We start from the raw sequence: 19,141 nt of genomic DNA on the forward strand, positions 1-19,141 counted from the left end.
ACTGTATAGACATGGTTAATGTTGTAAACGACTATTGTAGCTGGAAACGGCAGATTTTTTATGGAATATCAACATAGGTGTACAGGGGCCCATTATCAGCAATCATTACTCCTGTGTTCCAATGGCACGTTGAGTTAGCTAATCCAAGTTGATAATTTTAAAAGGCTAATTGATCATTAGAAAACACTTTTGCAATTATGTCAGCACAGCTGAAAACTGTTGTTCTGATTAAAGAAGCAATAAAACTGTGCTTCTTTAGACTCGTTGAGTATCTGGAGCATCAGCATTTGTGGGTTCGACTACAGGCTAAAAATGGCCAGAAACAAAGAACTTTCTTCTGAAACTCATCAATCTATACTTGTTCTCAGAAATGAAGAAACTGAAGATCTCATACAATGCTTGTACTACTCCCTTCACAGTAAACTGGCTCTAACCAGAATAGAAAGAGGAGTGGGAGTCCCCGGTGCACAAATGAGCAAGAGGACAAGTACATTAGTGTGTCTAGTTTGAGAAACAGATGCCTCAACTGGCAGCTTCATTAAATAGTACACACAAAACACCAGTCTCAACGTCAACAGTGAAGAGGCAACTCCGGGATGCTGGCCTTCCAAGGCAGGGTTACAAAAAAAAGCCATATTTCGGTCTGGCCAAAAAAAGAAAAGATTAAGATGGGCAAAAGAACAGACACTGGACAGAGGAAGTCTGCCTAGAAGGCCAGCATCCCGGAACCGCCTCTTCACTGTTGATGTCTGGAATATAAATACACAGAACCAGTCAAAAGTTTGGACACACCTAATCATTCAAGGGTTTTTCTTTGACTATTTTCTACATTGTAGTGAAGACATCAAAACTATGAAATAACACATGGAATCATGTAGTAACCAAAAAAGGTGTTAAACGAATCAAAACATTTTAAATTTGAGATTCTTCAAAGTAGCCACCCTTTGTCTTGATGACAGCTTTGCACACTCTTAAACAGCTTCATGAGGTAGTCAAATGGAAAGCATTTCAATTAAAAGGTGTGTCTTGTTAAGTTAATTAGTGGAATTTCTTTCCTTAACGCGTTTGAGCCAATCACTTGTGTTGTGATAAGGTAGGTTTGGTATTATATTACATATTATGCCAAGAACAGCTCAAATAAGCAAAGGGAAATGACAGTCCATCATTACTTTAAGACATGAAGGTCAGTCAATCCGTAAAATTTCAAGTGCAGTCTATGATGAAACTGGCTCTCATGAGGACCGCCACTAGAAAGGAAGACCCAGAGTTGCCTCTTCTGCAGAGGATAAGTTCATTAGAGTTAACTGCACCTCAGAAATTGCAGCCCAAATAAATGCATCACCGAGTTCAATTAAAAGACATCTCAACTGTTCAGAGGAGACTGTGAATCAGGCCTTCATGGTCAAGTTGCTGCAAAAAAAAAAAAAACACTACAAAAGGACACCAATAAGAAGAGACTTTCTTGGGCCAAGAAACACGAGCAATGGACATTAGACTGGTGGAAATCTGTCCTTTGGTCTGATGAGTCCACAACCACTGTGTCTTTGTGAGACGCAGAGTAGGTGAACGAATGATCTCTGCATGTGTGGTTCTCACCGTGAATCATGGAGGAGGAGGAGTCATGGTGTGGAGGTAGTTTGCTGGTGACACTGTCAGTGATTTATTTAGAATTCAAGGCACACTTAACCAGCATGGCTACCACAGCAATCGGCAGGGATACGCCGTCCCATCTTGTTTGCGCTTAGTAGGATAATTTGTTTTTCAACAGGACAATGACCCAACACACCTCCAGACTGTGTAAGGGCTATTTGACCAAGAAGGAGAGTGATGGAGTCCTGCATCAGAAGACCTGGACTCCACAGTCACCCGACCTCAAACCAATTGAGATGGTTTGGGATGAGTTGGACCGCAGAGTGAAGGAAAAGCAGCCAACAAGTGCTCAGCATATGTGGGAACTCCTTCAAGACTGTTGGAAAAGCATTCCAGGTGAAGCTGGTTGAGAGAATGCCAAGTGTGCAAAGCAGTCATCAAGGCAAAGGGTGGCTACTTTGAAGAATCTAAAATATATTTTGATTTGTTTCACACTTTTTTTGGTTACTACATGATTCCATGTGTTATATCATAGTGTTGATGTCTTCACTATTATTCTACAATGTAGAAAAGAGTAAAAATAAAAACCCTTGAATGAGTCGGTGTTTCCAAACTTTTGACAGGTACTGAATATCAACTCATCAAGAAAAGAATCATACCTTTTTCAGGACCCTGTCTTTCAAAGATAATTTGTAAAAATCCAAATAACTTCAGATATCTTCATTGTTCATTGTTCATTTAAACAGTTTCCCATGCTTGTTCAAATGAACCATAAACAATTAATGAACATGCACCTGTGGAACGGTTGTTAAGACACTAACAGCTTACAGACGGTAGGCAATTAAGGTCACAGTTATGAAAACTTAGGACACTAAAGAGACCTTTCTACTGACTCTGAAAAACACCAAAAGAAAGATGTCCAGGGTCCCTGCTCATCTGTGTGAATGTGCCTTAGGCATGAGGACTGCAGATGTGGCCAGGGCAATAAATTGCAATGTCCGTACTGTGAGAAGCCTAAGACAGCGCTACAGGGAGATAGGATGGACAGCTGATCATCTTCACAGTGGAAGACCATGTGTAACAACACCTGCACAGGATCGGTACATCCTAACATCACACCTGCGGGACAGGTACAGGATCTCAACAACAACTGCCCGTCAGTGCTCAGACTGTCCGCAATAGGCTGAGAGAGGCTGGACTGAGGGCTTGTAGGCCTGTTGTAAATCAGGTCCTCACCAGACATCACCGGCAACAACATCGCCTATGAAGAAGACTCCATATGTGTTTTTCGTTGAGTGTGTAGAGTATACTCCAACTTGGGCGAAGCTTGCTCCTCCCAGGAGCGCTCTGCAGTGTTTTGTCGTCCGTTAAGCTTTTTTCTTACAGGTTGACAGCATGCTACGAATAAGGGTGAACGGGCTGGGCCAACCTGTTTACAGCGCGAGGCTTAGTTGTCTTGTCTGTGTCTGTCTGCGGATTAGCCTCCCGGGGAATTGCGTTACCTGTTGCTTGTTAGCTTCAGCTGGACACTAGTCTTATACTTTTTATAAAAAATATTTCTAGCTGGTAACCCAATATTATATATTGCATGCAAAACTCTGTCTCACTCTTGGGGAAATATATAAATACACCTTTGAGGTTAGTGAAAGAAAGGTAATAGGAGTGTTAAAATTCTGATATTAATCTTCTATGGTATTTAAACAAGACAAATCTGTCCCGATGAGAAATCATAATTATTGATTCTTCAAGACATTTCATCATCTCATTATTAGGATGTCAACTTTGCCTTGCATTAAGAGAAACTGCAAGAATGTCTAGGAAAATTAATAGATAGAAACTCTGACAATTACTTTAATCTGAAGCAAGAAAACAAACAATTTATTCAGACACATGGCAAAGTCCAGTCAAGCATGATTTCTCAAACAACAAAGTATTTTTATCTGTTGAGATTTCAAACAACTCCATTAATGCCCAAACGCAAGGCCTGCCATAAGCCCTACAGAGAGGACTTACAAAGAATAGAATTGTAAATTCAGATATTATACTTGGAAACATAAGGGGTAACAGGGACTGATGTCGCTGTGCTTTTAGTAGTAGATCATCTCTAGGAGTTAAGAACAAGACCTAAAGGCGAGGTGACTGTCGAAGTTTGTTTGCACTTAAAATGTCAATTCATTTGTAAAGTCTAGTATATACAAAAAGCAAACATTGAAACAATCAGGGCAAAAGTGAAACGGAAAACTAAATACATACAACTTGTAAAAGTTAGTGTTTGGTTAGCAGCATTTACAACCCCTATAAGAAAAGTGCTCAATTTTTGGCACGTACTGTCAATTCCTCATAATATCGCTGAGCTACTTAATCGTCTCATTGATTGCTGTTGATGAACAGAAGTAGTTTGAGACTAATAGCTATGACTTGGCTGCAGGTGCCCACATCTGACACTGAAATCCACCAGAGAAAAAGAAAACCCTAATGTGAATGTTTATCCATTGGTCTCACATGCAACATTGAGACAAGCTTCAGTTTATTTGTTTCGCTCTCTTCCAAGTGTAGTATGGTAAGAGTAATGATATGCATTTGAACATTTGCGCATGGATAGTACAGAGTGAATTAAAAGTAAAAAGTAGTGACTTAAAAAAACAAGGGGCAGAACGCCGATGGACAAAGATCTACGTTTGAAAAGAAACTTATTTTCCCCCTCTGTAAAAAAAACACAAAAGAAAACTGAACAACATTGGTTTGTCTGTTTTTCTTCTTGTCCAAGGTAGCTAAGTCCAATACTCACTGAGCGGCACTGAGAAAAGAATGGACGATATTCTTGTTTTAATGGGCATGCAGTCCACAGGAAAACAGGCCCCTGACAAAGTCCCGCAGAGCAGTATCCATTCAGTTGTCGGTCGCTTGGTTGAAGAGGGAAACGCTGACATCCAAGGTACCGAGTGCTCAGAGAAGACTTCAGCCTGACTAGACCACCTGCTTCCCCCCCCCTCCTCTTCATCCCTCGCTCTTTAAGCCACATAGTTGTATTGGTTGGGGTTTTCCTTGTCGCGCTCCATGTAATCTCTGTCAATGAGAGACTCTATTCTCTTCTTTAGGTCAGCAGGCTGTTGAGAAGATGAGTGTTAGCAAACAGAAAAACATGAAACCTCAAAGGAACAGTCCACTATGAAGTGCTTGTACAGTTTCCATGCATCTTAATACAACGGATGGGTCTAATCCTGGATGCTGATTGATTAAAAACAGTCTTCCAGCTGATGTCTATTCCACAAGTTACCGCCGGCTAAGTCTATGACGTTGAAATGCCTATTCAGCAATTCACTGTCTCATCAGCCCAGCTAGGTAATTTATAAACTTGATCTCCACTGTAAGAAGCATCGAGACATCTCCCATTTCTTTTGGACTTCAACAGCAGAGATTTGTATAAACCTTGCCGTCTCTCCGATATTTGCAACATTGTTTCAATATTGAAATTTGACCTCCAGCTGTTCCATAGTAATGAACGGGTCGGGAGTAGGAATGAGACAGACAGGCATGCAGCTCTTCTCAGCCAGTCGAAATCATGAATTAGCATGATTTTTATGACAAAGAAATTTCAATATAAAACTGGTTAGAACACAAAAGCAGCAACTATATGCTATTATTCTGGCTGCACTGTTTGACGTGACAATATTAGCTAGCAAGCAAGGGATAAGAACTGGCAACGGATCATTTACAACGAACAATTGGGTCGCATCCACAGATATAGAACTCAAGGCTTCACGACTATGGCAACCTAACCGATACAATGAACAAACTGCTGGCTTGAGTAGCAACCCTAGATTTGTATTGGGACAATATGTCGTGGAAGGATGAAACAGTATGAATAAATTCATCAAAACAACATTGACATATTTTCATTATCTCAATATGTTGGTAACCCATTTAATAAAAGTGATAAAGCCCCCGAGAAGAAACACCCGTGCCAATATATTCTCCAAACAATTACATAACCCTTTACTCAGATTTTCACTGAAGCACCCTTGGCAGTGATTACAGCCTTGAGTCTTCTTGGGTATAACGCTACAAGCTTGGCACACCTGTATTTGGGGAGTTCGCTCATTCTTCTCTGCTAATCCTCTTGCTCTGTCAGATAGGATGGGGACCGTCGCTGCACAGCTCTGGCTGGGCCAATCAAGGACTCATCCCGAAGCCACTCATGCATTGTCTTGACTGTGTGCTTAGGGTCATTGTCCTGTTGGAAGGTGAACCTGTGCCCCAGTCTGAGGTCTTGAGCAGGTTTTCATCAAGGATCTCTGTACTTTGCTCCGTTCATCTTTCACTCAATCCTTACTAGTCTTCAAGTCCCTGCCGCTGAAAAACATTCACAGTATGATGCTGCCACCACCATGCTGCACCATAGGGATGGTGCCAGGTTTCCTCCTGACGTGACGCTTGGCATTCAGGCCAGAGTGTTCAATCTTGTTTTCATCAGACCATAGAATCTTGTTTCTCATGGTCAGAGTCCTTTAGGTGCATTTTGGCAAACTCTAAGCAGACTGTCACGTGCCTTTTACTGAGGAGTGGCTTCCATCTGGCCATTCTACCATAAAGGCTTAATGGGTGGAGTTCTGCAGAAATGGTTGTCCTTCTGGAAGGCTCTCCCATCTTCACAGAAGACTCTTGAGCTATGTCAGAGTGACCATTGGGTTCTTGGTCACCACCCAAAGGCCCTTCTCCTCCGATTGCTTAGTTAGGCTGGGCAGCCAGCTCTAGGAAGAGTCTTGGTGGTTCCAAACTTCTTCCATTTAAGAATGATGGAGGCCACCGCATTCTTGGAGACCTTCAATGCTGCAGAATTTTTTTGCTACCCGTACCCAGATCTGTGCCTCGACACAATCCTGTCTCGGAGCTCTATGGACAATTCCTTCGACCTCGTGGCTTGGTTTCTGCTCTGACATGCACTGCCAACTGTGGCACATTAGAGAGACAGGTGTGTGCCTTTCCAAATCATGTCCAATCAATTGAATTAATCACAGGTGGACCAATGAAGTTGTAGAAACATCTCAAAGATGATCAATGGAAATAGGATGCACCCGAGCTTAATTTCAAGTCTCATAGCAAAGGGTCTGAATACTTATGTAAATAAGATGTTATTGATTATACATTTGCAAAAAAATAAAATAAGTTTTTACACTTTGTCATTATGGTGTATTGTGTGTAGATTGATGAATTGTTTTTATTTAATCCATTTTAGAATAAGGCTGTAACCTAACAAAATGTGGAAAAAGCCAAAGGGTCTGAATACTTTCCGAAAGTACTATATTTTGGAGGGACAGTTTGGGCCATCAAGAGAAATAAAATACCACATTAGCAACAAAGGGTTTGGGAACCTCACCCGAGTGAATAGTTATCTTCCTGCACACAAGGTCGTGTGTTTCAAACATGCTTGTTCCCCGTTTACTCACCTTTACGGGGAACTTGAGTTGGTTGTACACTTCCGACACCAAGAGATTATGGCTCAGAGTTTTCCTCATCTTCATGATCCGGACGATGGCGGCGTCGATCTGATACTGCCGGTCCTGGTAGACTCGTTCCGTGGTGCTGGCTTGCTCTTCCACCTACCAAGGACAACTCACCAAATTAATAAGTGGCTAATGTTCACTTTTCCCTAGTTTTTTCCCCTGCTTTATAGACGTTAAAAATAAACCGGTACCAGGTTTCCATCCAACCTTCTTATGCGAGTAAAATGTTGGATAAAAAAAAATCACGACATGGGCCCCCCCAAAACATAACCCGCATGGCCGCCCTACTTCTTATCACACTGCTCGCTTAACGCGGAAGTCAGCCACACCAATGTGGAGGGAACACAGCTTGACTGACGGCCAAAGTTATTTTTACATGCACTATGTCATCACGCACAGACTTACCTACAACGACTCAATTTGATGGTAACACATCTCTGGTGGGAAAATGTTATTTATGTGGATATTAGAATATTTGCATGAAAACCTGTTGCCAATTGAAAGGAAACCTAACTATTGGAGGAGACTGATGAAGTGGAAAATATATATGACAGACTTGGTATTTGAACACCTGCCTCTAGGAGGCATTGGCTAGCTCTGTGCCAGCAGCGCTACAACTAGACTAGACTGGCACTCATATTCATATTTGAAATGCACCAAAACTGGAACAGGCAGGGCTACCTGAACCTGTCAAAAAAAAAAAAAAACTGCAGTCCAATATAAACCTTTAAAAAAACAATTATCCTAACGAACACAACCCCGCTGTGAGTGAGCAAATTTACCGTTTCTTTCATCTGGATCTGGTTGATCTTGATCCTGAAGAGTTTGTGTTTGAAGTCATCGTTGCAGGAGAACTTGTCTCCGTCCTCCACGTCTTTGCTCTTGGGGACTTTGTGGATGACCCGTGCCTTGCCACATGCCAACGACTGCAGGGTCCGTCGCAGCTCGCCATCCTCTGCACATACACACAGTGCCTTCAGAAAGTATTCATACCGTTTACAAATTCCACATTTGGTTGTGTTACAGCCAAAATTCTAAATGGATTACAATACCCCATAATGATAATGTGAAAACGTGTTTAGATATTTTAGCATATTTACTGAAAATTAAATACAGAAATCTCTCATTTACATAAGTATTCACTCTTCTGAGTCAATACTTTGTAGAAGCACCTTTGGCAGCAATTACAGCTGTTAGTCTTTCTGGATTGTCCAATATTTGCACAATTCTTCAAGCTCTGTCAAATTGGTTTTTGACCATCTTCAGGTCTTGCCATAGATTTTCAAGTAGATTTAAGTCAAAATAATAACTTGGCGAGCTCAGGAACACTTACTTTCTTCTTGGTAAGCAACTCCAGTGTAGATTTGGCCTTGTATTTTAGGTTATTGTTCTGCTGAAAGGTAAATTCATCTCCCAATGTCTAGTGGAAAGCAGACAACCAGGGTTTCCTCTAGGATTTTGACTGTGCTTAGCTCCAATCCATTTCCTTTTTATCCAAAAAAAAAAAAAACAACAACTCCCCAGCCCTTAACAATTACAAGCATACCCATAACATGATGCAGCCACCACTATGCTTGAAAATATGAAGAGTGATATTCAGTAATGTGTTGTATTGGATTTGCACCAAACATAAGACTATTCAGGACAAAAAGTAATTTGCTTTTCCATTTTTTTGTTAGCAGTATTACTTTCGTGCCCTGTTACAAACAGGGTGCATGTTTTGTGATTTGTATTCTGTACAGGCTTCCTTCTTTTCACTGTGTGTTTTAGGGTAGTATTGTGGAATAACTACAATGTTGTTGATCCATCCTCACACTTTTACTACTATGACAGCCATTAAACTCCAAATGTTTTAAAGTCACCATTGGCCTCATGGTGAAATCTCTGAGCAGTTTCCTTCTTCTCTGGCAACTGAGTTAGGAAAGACACCTGTATCTTTGTAGTGACCGGGTGTATAGATACACCCTCCAAAGTGTAACATATAACTTCACCATACGCAAAAAGATAATTAAAATGTCAGCTTTTTTTAAAAATACATTTTTAACCATCTACCAATAGTTGCCCTTCTTTGTGAGACATTGGAAAACCCTTGTATTTGTGGTTGAATCGGTGTTTGAAATTCACTGCTCAACTGAGTGATCTTACAGATAATTGTAAGTGTGGGCTACAGAGATCAGGTTGTCATTCAAAAATCATGTTAAACACATTTCACACAGACAGACCATGCAACTTTTGTGACTTGTTAAGCACATTTTTACTCCTGAACATATGTAGGCATGCCATAACAAAGAGGTTGAATACTTATTGACGCTAGACATTTCAGCTTTTCATTTAATTAATTTGTAAGAATTTCAAAAAAAAATCATTCAATTTTGACATTATGGGGTATTGTGTGTAGGCCAGCGACAGAAAATCTCAATTTAATCCATTTTAAATTCAGGCTGTAACAAAAATGTATTTTGTTAAGTCAAGGGGTGTGAATACTTTCTATTGGCACTGTACATACGCACGCACATCCCACTTTAGGTCAACACAAACTCAATCCAAAAGGATGTCAGAAGGTGAATTCACCAATTTGTAAGTCACTCTGGATAAGAGCGTCTGCTAAATGACTTAAATGTAAATGTAAAAAGATTGTGGTTCTCACATCAAAACTAAAGATGATATCGATCGTTTCTACTGTTTAAGCAAAATCTCTGAAAATAAATTGATCAACTTCAAGATGACTGCTCTATTTTGAACCAGTATGATTTGTGTGATGACTGAGACATTCAGCAGAACATGCTACATTGTGATCATACAAACCTATTCCTGTAGCTAGCTTGATCTCCTCCAAGGTGAATTCCTCTCCTTCGTTGAACATGAGCAGCACTAGCGTCTGAAACAGGGAAACCTGAAGCTCTTTTTTGCCCTATTTGGGAAAAAAATAAACAAAACAGGGATACGAAAAGTTAAAAATTAAATTCTGCCTAAATATATTACACTGAACAAAAACAAAGGCAACATGTAGAGTGTTGGTCCCATGTTTCATGAGCTGAAATAAAATGTTCTTATTTCACTAACATCTTGTGCAAATTTGTTTACATCTGTTAGTGAGCATTTCTCCTTTGCCAAGATTATCCATCCAGCTGACAGGTGTGGCATATCAAGAAGCTGATTAAACAGCATGCTCATTACATAGGTGCACCTTGTGCTGAGGGCAATAAAAGGCCACTAAAATGTGCAGTTGTGTCACAACACAATGCCACAGATGTGAGATGAGGGAGCAGGCAATTGGCATGCTGACTGCAGGAATGTCCACCAGAGCTGTTTGCAGATAACCTAATGTTATTTTCTCTACCATAAGCTGCCTCCAATGTCATTTTAGAGAATTTGGCAGTACGTCCAACCGTTCGCAATGTGTAACCACGCCTGCCCAGGACCTCCACATCCAGCTTTTTCACCTGCGGGTTTGTCTGAGACCAGCCACCTGGACAGCTGATGAAACCGTGGGTTTGCACAACCGAATAATTTCTACACAAACTGTCAGAAACATTCTCAGGGAAGCTCAGCTCATTGTCCTCACCAGGGTCTTGAGCTGACCTCAGTTTGGCATCGTAACGGACTTCAGTGGACAAATGCTCACCTTTGATGGCCAGTTGCACGTTGGAGAAGTGTGCTCTTCACAGATGAATCCCGGTTTCAACAGTACTAGGCAGATGGAGGATAACGCGTATGGCGTTAGGTTGGCGAATGGTTTGCTGAACGTTGTGAACCTTGGCGGCCGTGTGGTTATGGTATGGGCAGGCATAAGCTACGGACAACGAACACAATTACATTTTATCGATGGCAATTTGAATGCACAGAGATACCATGACGAGATCCGACATCACTTCATGTTTCAGCATGATAATGCACCATGGCCCCATGTCGCAAGGATCTGTACACAATTCCTGGAGGCTGAAAATGTCTCAGTTCTTCCATGGCCTGCATACTCAGACATGTCACCGATTGAGCATGTTTGGGATACTCTGGATCAACGTGTATGACAGCGTGTTCCAGTTCCCGCCAATATCCAGCAACTTCACACAGACATTGAAGAGGAGTGGGACAATATTCCACAGGCCACAATCAGCCTGATCAACTCCATGTGGAAGAGATGTGTCGTGCTTCATGAGGAAAATGGTGGTCACACCAGATACTGACCGGTTTTCTGATCCACGCCCTTACCTTTTTCTTAAGGTCTCTGTGACCAACAGATGCATATTTGTATTTCCAGTCACGTTTCCTTATATGAACTGTAACTCATTAAAATCTTTGAAATTGTTGTGTGTTGGATTTATATTTTTGTTCAGTGTAAATGAGTGAAACATCATTCAATAGATGGGTAGCTACCTCTTTAAATTCAGCTTTTAAAACACAATGGCCTAACGTCGACTGCCACTGTAGCTTCCTGCCGCTGTGCTTGCCCAGGTAAAACGTCTTGAAAATCTCCTGCAGTCGCACCATCTGGACAAGAGGAGCAAGTGTTAAACAGTAAACACTGAGAAAAAGAAAGAAAGAAAAGGGACAGCTTTTTCAGATGTCATCACTCACAAAAATTGATATTCTTAAAGAAACAGTGTACCATTTTCCATACAATGCATGTCAATAGGTAGTGATTTTACACAATATAGAAACCTAATATTCCACAAATGACTTTGTAATTTCAATGATAAAAAAATAAAATAATAATTGTATCTACATTTTGGCTTTTTATAATAAACCAATTCCCAATATAGTGTACTACTTTTGAGTCCTATGGGCCCTGGTCAAAAGTACAGCACTATAAAGGGAACAGGGTGCCATCTGGGATAACAACCAAATGTATTACATATCAGGTCATAAAACAAAAAGAGCCCGAAGGGTTCGATATTTGTAACCTCTGCGGGCAGATGGACCTCCATTGGGATGTAGGTGGGCCAGTATCCCATGGTGAGGATGTTCACCGTCAGCTCAATGTTACCAGGGATGTTTTGACACTGCATGTAATAGAGAAAAACGGAAGGAAAAAAAAATACATAAGCTAATATTTCAAAGTTATTTTGATGTCCAAATACTGCCACAACGACAAGCTTTTCCCCCCTTACATATTTTTAGCTGACTGCGTAATGTATTTGATATGGTTGTCCTAAAAACTGAAAAATCACGACTGATGGTCTTCCCTATTCCAGAAGCATGTGTACGTACCTGTTTGAACTGCATCATGATGTCCTTGGAAAGCTCCATGTCCTTGAACATGCCTTCTAGCTTGCTGGTGAATGCTGCTCCACATTCTAAAGAAAGGACCAAGATTACGAGCTACTGGTCTCATTCAGTATCAGATGCCTCATAGTTGTTTGGTAAGAGTTGTATTCGTATCGTTTATAGTAGTAGCTAATGACAGTGGTGTGATCTGATGTAGACAGCGGTGGATGATTGTATGGGGCAGACGTTGGCTCAATACTATTAGAAATATTTATATTATTTTGAGCGTTTGATTGAGCCTGCCTCGAGTGTCAGACGGATAGGGTTGGTGTTGCAATTATGGGACTATTCCATTGGATCAGTCAATCAAGCACAGCCATTTGATAGAAAATGTATATTATTTGAACCCGGGTCTGATGGGGAACACACTGACCATGTTTCAGTTTCGACAGCATGGACTTCTCGGCATCCACGGAGGCACTCTTTCCCACCAGCAACCTCTTGGCCAGATCTTTCTTGTAGAAGGCCTCAAAAACATCTTTGCCTATTCGAGAATCCAAAAGGGAAATATAAAGTTCAAGTACTAAGATTGACAGGTCTCTTAGAAGTCTAAGAGGAGAGAGTTAAAAGGACCTGGAAGTAGATGGTTGACTGAATATATGGGACTATTATTACCATAACTGAATACGTTGGGACGACATTACCATAAATGAATCGGAAGATGATCATGATCTTGTCCAACATCTTCTCCAGCTCCTCGTCCGTCGCCTCCTTGTTACCCGCCCTAAGCTTTGAATCCACGTGTTTTGCTACAAAATATAACCATCTGTATTGTTTAATTTACATTTTTTTGTAGTTCACTTATGAAAATCTGGAAAATAAGTGTTGCTTAATAGTTTTATAAGGTAGCTTTCAACTGACAGGAGCATAACACACAAACATTATGAATGAAGACATGTTGAAAAAGGGGAGCTCTCTTGCTGTCATTTTATGTAGTAGTGTCATAATTTCTCCCATAGCGATAGCATTAGATCTAGTTTCCTTCCTTCATGGAACCAGGATTACATTCATAAGATGATCATCATGCAATACCAACCTATGAGCTCAGCAGGTTTGTTTGGTCTCTTGTTGATGAAAGTCTCAAAAGCCTCCTTCATGGCATTGACAAACTTCTCGTTCTTTATGAAGCAGATGTCGATGATGTGGTCCACCTTGTCCTTGAAGTCCAGGAGCTCCTGTACCATGGTCTTGTCCTTCTCAGGGTTAATGACGATTGTACTTCCAAAGGCCTGTGAGAGGTTCATAGAGGTGTCAAGGGACACTTTTTTTTTTTTTTAACTAGGCAGGTCAGTTAAAGAACAAATTCTTATATACAATGACTGCCTACACCGGCCAAACCTGGACGACGCTGGGCCAATTGTGAGCTGCCCTTTGGGACTCCCAATCATGGCCGGTTGTGACACAGCCTGGAATCGAACTAGGGTGTCTGTAGTGACACATCAAGCACTGAGTTGCAGTGCCTTACACCGCTGCACCACCTGGGAGCCCCACTATACTATACAAAAGAATGATCCAATTTTTCTACTGTTTTGTACTTGGAAGGATGTGTCCCCACACCTCCAAAATGTTAATTAGTAAGAGGAAATGACTGAGTCGGTGGTGGAATTGCTGACCTAAAGACCATTGATCTTTTCAATCATACCTTGATGTACTCGATCCAATGCTGTAGGAGAACCAGCACGCCCCCTCTCACACGACTGAAAAGCTGATAGAGAAGACACAAGTCCTGGATTCTGTTCTCATCTAGCAGGTGATTCAAGCCTGGAGATGGAAAAATAGCAATTTAGTTCATGGTACTAATATATATATATATATGATGTCCTCATGTGATGACAATAACATTGCTATTTTTACATGGTTAAATTGTCCCGATTGTAAGCAAATAAATGTCTCAGTGTGTCAAGTCGGTAGTTTCTGACATATACCTTTCTGCAGAGTTGAAGTGAGATGTTCACCCAGTAGTTGCTTCTCCACAGTGGCAATGAGAGGTTTTCTGAAGAAAATAAAAATAGGGAGGAAATGAGTCAATCGCTCTCTTTTCATCCTTTATATGTACACCGGTAGATCCTGTTGAGACCAGTGCCAAGAAGGCAGCAAATCAAACATTCTCATTGAGTCAAATGTAGAACTTAAACCAGAGGACCACAATACTCATGGGCTTTTGAAAGGCTAACCCCTTGTATTCTAAAAGCAATCCAATCAAGTAAAAAAAGAAATACTCACTGTGTGCTCTGGTCTAGATACGTGATGACTCTGTCCGCTTCCTCCTCTAAGCGTTTGTTGACGTGATGGAGATACTCTGGGACCTGAAGAGACATTAGTCATTTGGCATACGAAGCCAAACAGCAGCCTATCCTTACAGGGTGAAACAAACATCTAGTATATGTAAAATCATCCCACATATCACATCAATCCAAAATAACAAAGTAGTTCAAATATTATTTTTTATACCAGCAGTAACTACAGTAACTAAGTTGACACAACACTCAAAATGCAAACAGACCTGGTCTCAGATCGATTTGTGCTGTATAGCCAAACATTACATTTGAGTAAAATAAAATCAAAGTTTCGATTTGCAGAAGCTATCGCAGGTGGAGTGAATGTTGTTTCTAGCGCCAACAGTGCAGTAACATAATTGTAATGTGAAGATCATAGAAGTTGGCAAGAGAGCAATAACAGTTCTTACCAACTCCTATGATCATTGTCAAAGTTCGGCAGTAGTGTCATTTTTGGCTACACAGTACAAACAGATATGGGACCAGACTATCGAAAAGCTGCCTCTAGTCAGACTCCGACAGTTAGCGGTGTTGCGCTTCCTGGAGGGATAAATCACCTCTCGCTCCTGCATCAGTCGCTGTCCCTCAGCAGCATACAGCCGATTAGTCTCCTCCAGAAAGCGCTGCTCAAAGGAGTCCTGATAAATCTGTCAGGAGCGGGGAGAACATTGGGTGTCATTAAAGCTATTTCTCAAGTGGCGGAGCTGAGATCACATCAACTCGAATCCAGACACAGGTGCTGCTGATTGCAAATAACAACGGACAAACACCCCTTGCTTTGTCAGACTTGGATTTATTTCACTGTATTTAACTAGGCAAGTCAATTAAGAACAAATTCATAGACACAGCAATGTTTTGTATTACTGTATGGGAGTACTGAATGTGGAATAGTACAATGAATTGGAGCTAAAGAACCAATTGCATGGTCCAGGATAAACCACCATTCCAATCCTTTCAGATCTACACAAGTGCTTAGTGGGTATAGGGGCTACGGGGTGATTCTGGACCAGGCCAATAGAACAAGATTTCCACTGAGTAGACTTTTCCCCATGCCCTGTGTGAAGGGGCAGAGCCATACCTGCAGGTCAGAGAGCATGCTCAGTAGGCTCCGGAGCAGGCTGCGGTCGATGGTCTCGCCGCTGCGCTCCCTCTCGATGAGCAGCAGGATGCCGTAGATGGTCTTGCTCTGAACCTTCATGTCGCTGATTATGTAAAACCTAAACAACTCTAGGCCCATGTCCCTGAAGAGAACAGGGGTTATATAAATAATAACCATAACCAAAGACTATTGACATAATATGGCTAGAGATGGCATTATCAATGTTTACTACACAGAATGTTTATTTGAGGAAGAGCAACTCACCAGATTGATGGGAGCATTGAGTTTTGTAAAACATAGGTGCGGTCCAAGAACAAAAATATACTTCTAATCATGATCTGTAAAAAAAATATTTTACAAAAAATAAACATTTTCAGTAAAGAAATCATGTATAATCTCAATCATATTCATTGTAAATTCATTGAATAACACCTATCAAATGATATCCTGTCGAAGACAAGAGTCATAAAGACATACCATTTGTCTGCAGTGATCTTGCCAACAGTTGTCTATTTTCTTCAGGAAGAGGGTACTGTCCAGTACATCCGTGAGCATAGAGTCAAGGATGTAGCAGGTACATATTCATAACAACAAAGCTGCAGCTGTGTCATCTCAGTACATATGATTAAAAAGACATGCATTCAAGGGCCCCCTGAGTGGCGCAGCAGTCTAAGGCACTGCAGTGCTTGAGGCATCTCTAGAGAGCCGGGTTCGATCCCAGGCGGTGTCACAACTGGCCGTGATCAGGAGTCCCATAGAACGGCGCACAATTGGCACAACGTTGTCCGGGTTAGGCCGGGATTGTAAATATAAATTTGTTCTTAACCGACTTGCCAAGTTAAATAAAATGGTAAAAGAAAGGCTGACTTCGGTTGTCAGTTGAACAGCGTTTCCTCCAACACACTGGTGCAGCTGGCTTCCTGGGTAAAGCAGACAGGTGTTAAGAAGCACAGTTAGGAGGGTCATGTTTCGGAGGGCGCGTGACTTGACCTTCAACTCCTGAGCCTGTTGGGGAGTTGCAGCGAAGAGACAAGATCGAAATTGGGGAGAAAATACCAACCAAAATGAATGTATATAAAAAAGTTTTAAAAAGTTTTTTTTTTTTTTAAATGCATTCAATATCAAACATTAAGGACATGACTTGAGTTCCTGTAGTTCAAACACAAAATAATTTGACTTATGATAATAGCCTACATTGAGTGATCAAGGACGGAACAACATCGAAAACATATATTGAAGTGTATTAAACATGTTATCTTTTTAGGACCACCTGTTTCCACACAGAAAAGGATATTCTCTGAATTGATCGATTTGTGCCTTGATGTGGTCTTCACAAACCACCCGTAGCTGTTTGTAGAGCCTGGCAGATATCTTATGGGAGCAGAGGTTCTCGACAGCCTAAACAACAGAAAGATAAGCACTATCAAGTTTATTGCATTTTAGGGCTAAAACATTGATTATCTATGCATGTCATACCCTACAGAAGACTACACTCACGTCATATAATCTAAAAAGCCCATAACCAAACACAGCTAATAAATAGTGCAGACATATCACGTGAATTATTGTCAAGCTCTTTCACAAGATACTGGCCGAAAGACATGGTGAAAAAAAAAAGAGAGATTGTTTGTTCGGACTGTGTTTGGCTTACCGACTGCTAAATCACAGGGCTTGAATAAGAAGCCAAGGTCATGAAACTCACAGGGGAGGATGAAGACTTCCCATCTGTGGCCAATCATAATAATAACCACAACCACAGAGTCGTATTCATCAGGGCACAAAGCATAAAATATTTAGCAACGGAAAATAGGCAATTATTTTTTCAGTCTGTTTTCTTCAATTTGGTGCCGAACGAACATGACCTAGGACTGTTCTGAAAGGAAATGAGGCAGGTGCAGAATTTTCTGGTACCTGGTAGAGTTCCTCAAGATTGTACTTGATTGAAGTGCTGTTTTGAATGGCCTCGACCGCCTCCTTTAGTTTTTGCCAGGTCTCGTGTGTGTAGTTCTCAGGCAATTTGGGCTTTTCTGTGAAGAAAATTTGCGGGAAACCGTGTGAGAACGGTCATTTTCTGTTGTGTCCTTTCAACTGTACTACAGTTAATTTAAAACATAATTAGTTTAAGACAACATATCTAACTATAACAATATCCAGACAAATGAGCTGCATCAATGTCAGTCATTTGAATAGTGTATCATTGTGGATTTTACTGACTCACATATTCACTTCAAACTTGCATAGCTAGATTAGCCAGACTAAAGCTGATAAATTGTGCTAATTACTTTGCCTAAAATGTAGTAGAAACTTTCACTAGAAGGGACTAATGTGAATACAGCACACAACAATTGAACGTTTTGAATATACTACCTTTAAAGTTCTTGATGACTAGTTTCTTTGCAGCTCCAGGTTTGCTGCTGGAGAAGGTAGTGGAGCCTGCAGTTTTCGTCAGCCCGTTTGCATGATGCCCAACAACCCCAGCCAAAAAAACTGTTTTGGTTTTGTTTGAAGAACACGATGCAGATGACGACTCCTCAGCCATTTTCACATCCAGTCCTATGAAGTCTACGGAATCTTCGAACCTTAACTTCTTCTGGATTTGTTGCGAAGTGGAGGACGAAGAGGAATTGTGGGTTTTAGGAGACGACGATATTGAATCAATGTCTTCCCTCTCAGAACGGTTTATTTTCCTCTTCTTCGAATTCGTGATACTACTGCTGTCGTTATTTACATCTGAAGCTGCTGGTCTAGCCTCTTGGGTTGGCGGTGGGGGATTAGGGGAAGGTAAACCTGTTGGAAACATGAAAAAATATATAATATAGCCAGTCTACTAATCATAAACCTCCAGGTGTGCCGTGGGTGAACGAGTCGTGTTTCCAAGCTTTATCTTGCTATATTCCAAAATACGAATCCGGTCTTTTAAACAAGTAGCTAAGAAACATACATTAAATTGCAAACTACAGCCACACTAAAATCCTCTCTTTTCTTGTTATGGTTGCTGCTAGCAGAATAAAGATGGTTGATTACTGCTTCCTCTTGCCTTGGCCTCTCTCGAATATCCACGTTGTAAAGCAGTACTTAGTTTTATCAGCAACAAATAAAGTATGTTATTTCTGGGCGAAATATGTAATGTGGTAAATGGAAATAAAATCACAACTGAAAAGTTCAGTATCAAAACGTACCTTCTACAAGCGATTCCATGACCTACCGGAAGTACATTTACCCAACGTTCCTGCTGCAAAAGTGCCTCTGCTAGTTAGCAAGCTTCTTTAGCTGCTTACTGTCATTTTCCGCGAGATGGCGCCAGAGACGGTGTAAATTCATCACGGTGTCGTAGAATCTCTCAAAACACCGATTTATTTATGTCATGGTCTGATCATGTTTTAATGCACCCAGCTATGTTTTACTGT

At 41.0% G+C, this 19,141-nt stretch overlaps 1 protein-coding gene across 1 annotated transcript; it reads right to left on the minus strand.

Moving 5' to 3' along the window:
- Positions 1 to 3,427: 3,427 nt before the first annotated feature.
- LOC135546000 (cullin-4B-like) lies at positions 3,428 to 18,997 on the minus strand. Its single transcript, XM_064974054.1, has 21 exons — positions 18,914 to 18,997; positions 18,102 to 18,521; positions 17,646 to 17,761; positions 17,029 to 17,132; positions 16,212 to 16,281; positions 15,999 to 16,072; positions 15,714 to 15,876; positions 15,193 to 15,282; positions 14,583 to 14,665; positions 14,285 to 14,352; positions 14,002 to 14,120; positions 13,396 to 13,588; positions 13,004 to 13,108; positions 12,733 to 12,843; positions 12,303 to 12,388; positions 11,996 to 12,094; positions 11,469 to 11,582; positions 9,900 to 10,005; positions 7,877 to 8,049; positions 7,038 to 7,190; positions 3,428 to 4,697 (listed from the first exon to the last, which is right to left on the minus strand). The coding sequence occupies exons 1-21, from the start codon at positions 18,930 to 18,932 to the stop codon at positions 4,602 to 4,604; spliced, it is 2,562 nt and encodes an 853-aa protein (XP_064830126.1). The 5' UTR covers positions 18,933 to 18,997; the 3' UTR covers positions 3,428 to 4,601.
- Positions 18,998 to 19,141: the final 144 nt, after the last annotated feature.

This window comes from Oncorhynchus masou, chromosome 9, assembly GCF_036934945.1.
Source record: "Oncorhynchus masou masou isolate Uvic2021 chromosome 9, UVic_Omas_1.1, whole genome shotgun sequence".
In the NCBI taxonomy this organism is placed as follows: Eukaryota; Metazoa; Chordata; class Actinopteri; order Salmoniformes; family Salmonidae; genus Oncorhynchus; species Oncorhynchus masou.

What these genes read in the sequence shown, in the direction of transcription:
- LOC135546000 (XM_064974054.1), bottom strand. An exon ending in TCATGATGCAGTTCAAACAG is followed by an intron (nt 12,095 to 12,302) that starts GTACGTACACAT and finishes TATTACATGCAG; the next exon opens with TGTCAAAACATCCCTGGTAA. An exon ending in AACTCAAGTTCCCCGTAAAG is followed by an intron (nt 4,698 to 7,037) that starts GTGAGTAAACGG and finishes TCTTCTCAACAG; the next exon opens with CCTGCTGACCTAAAGAAGAG.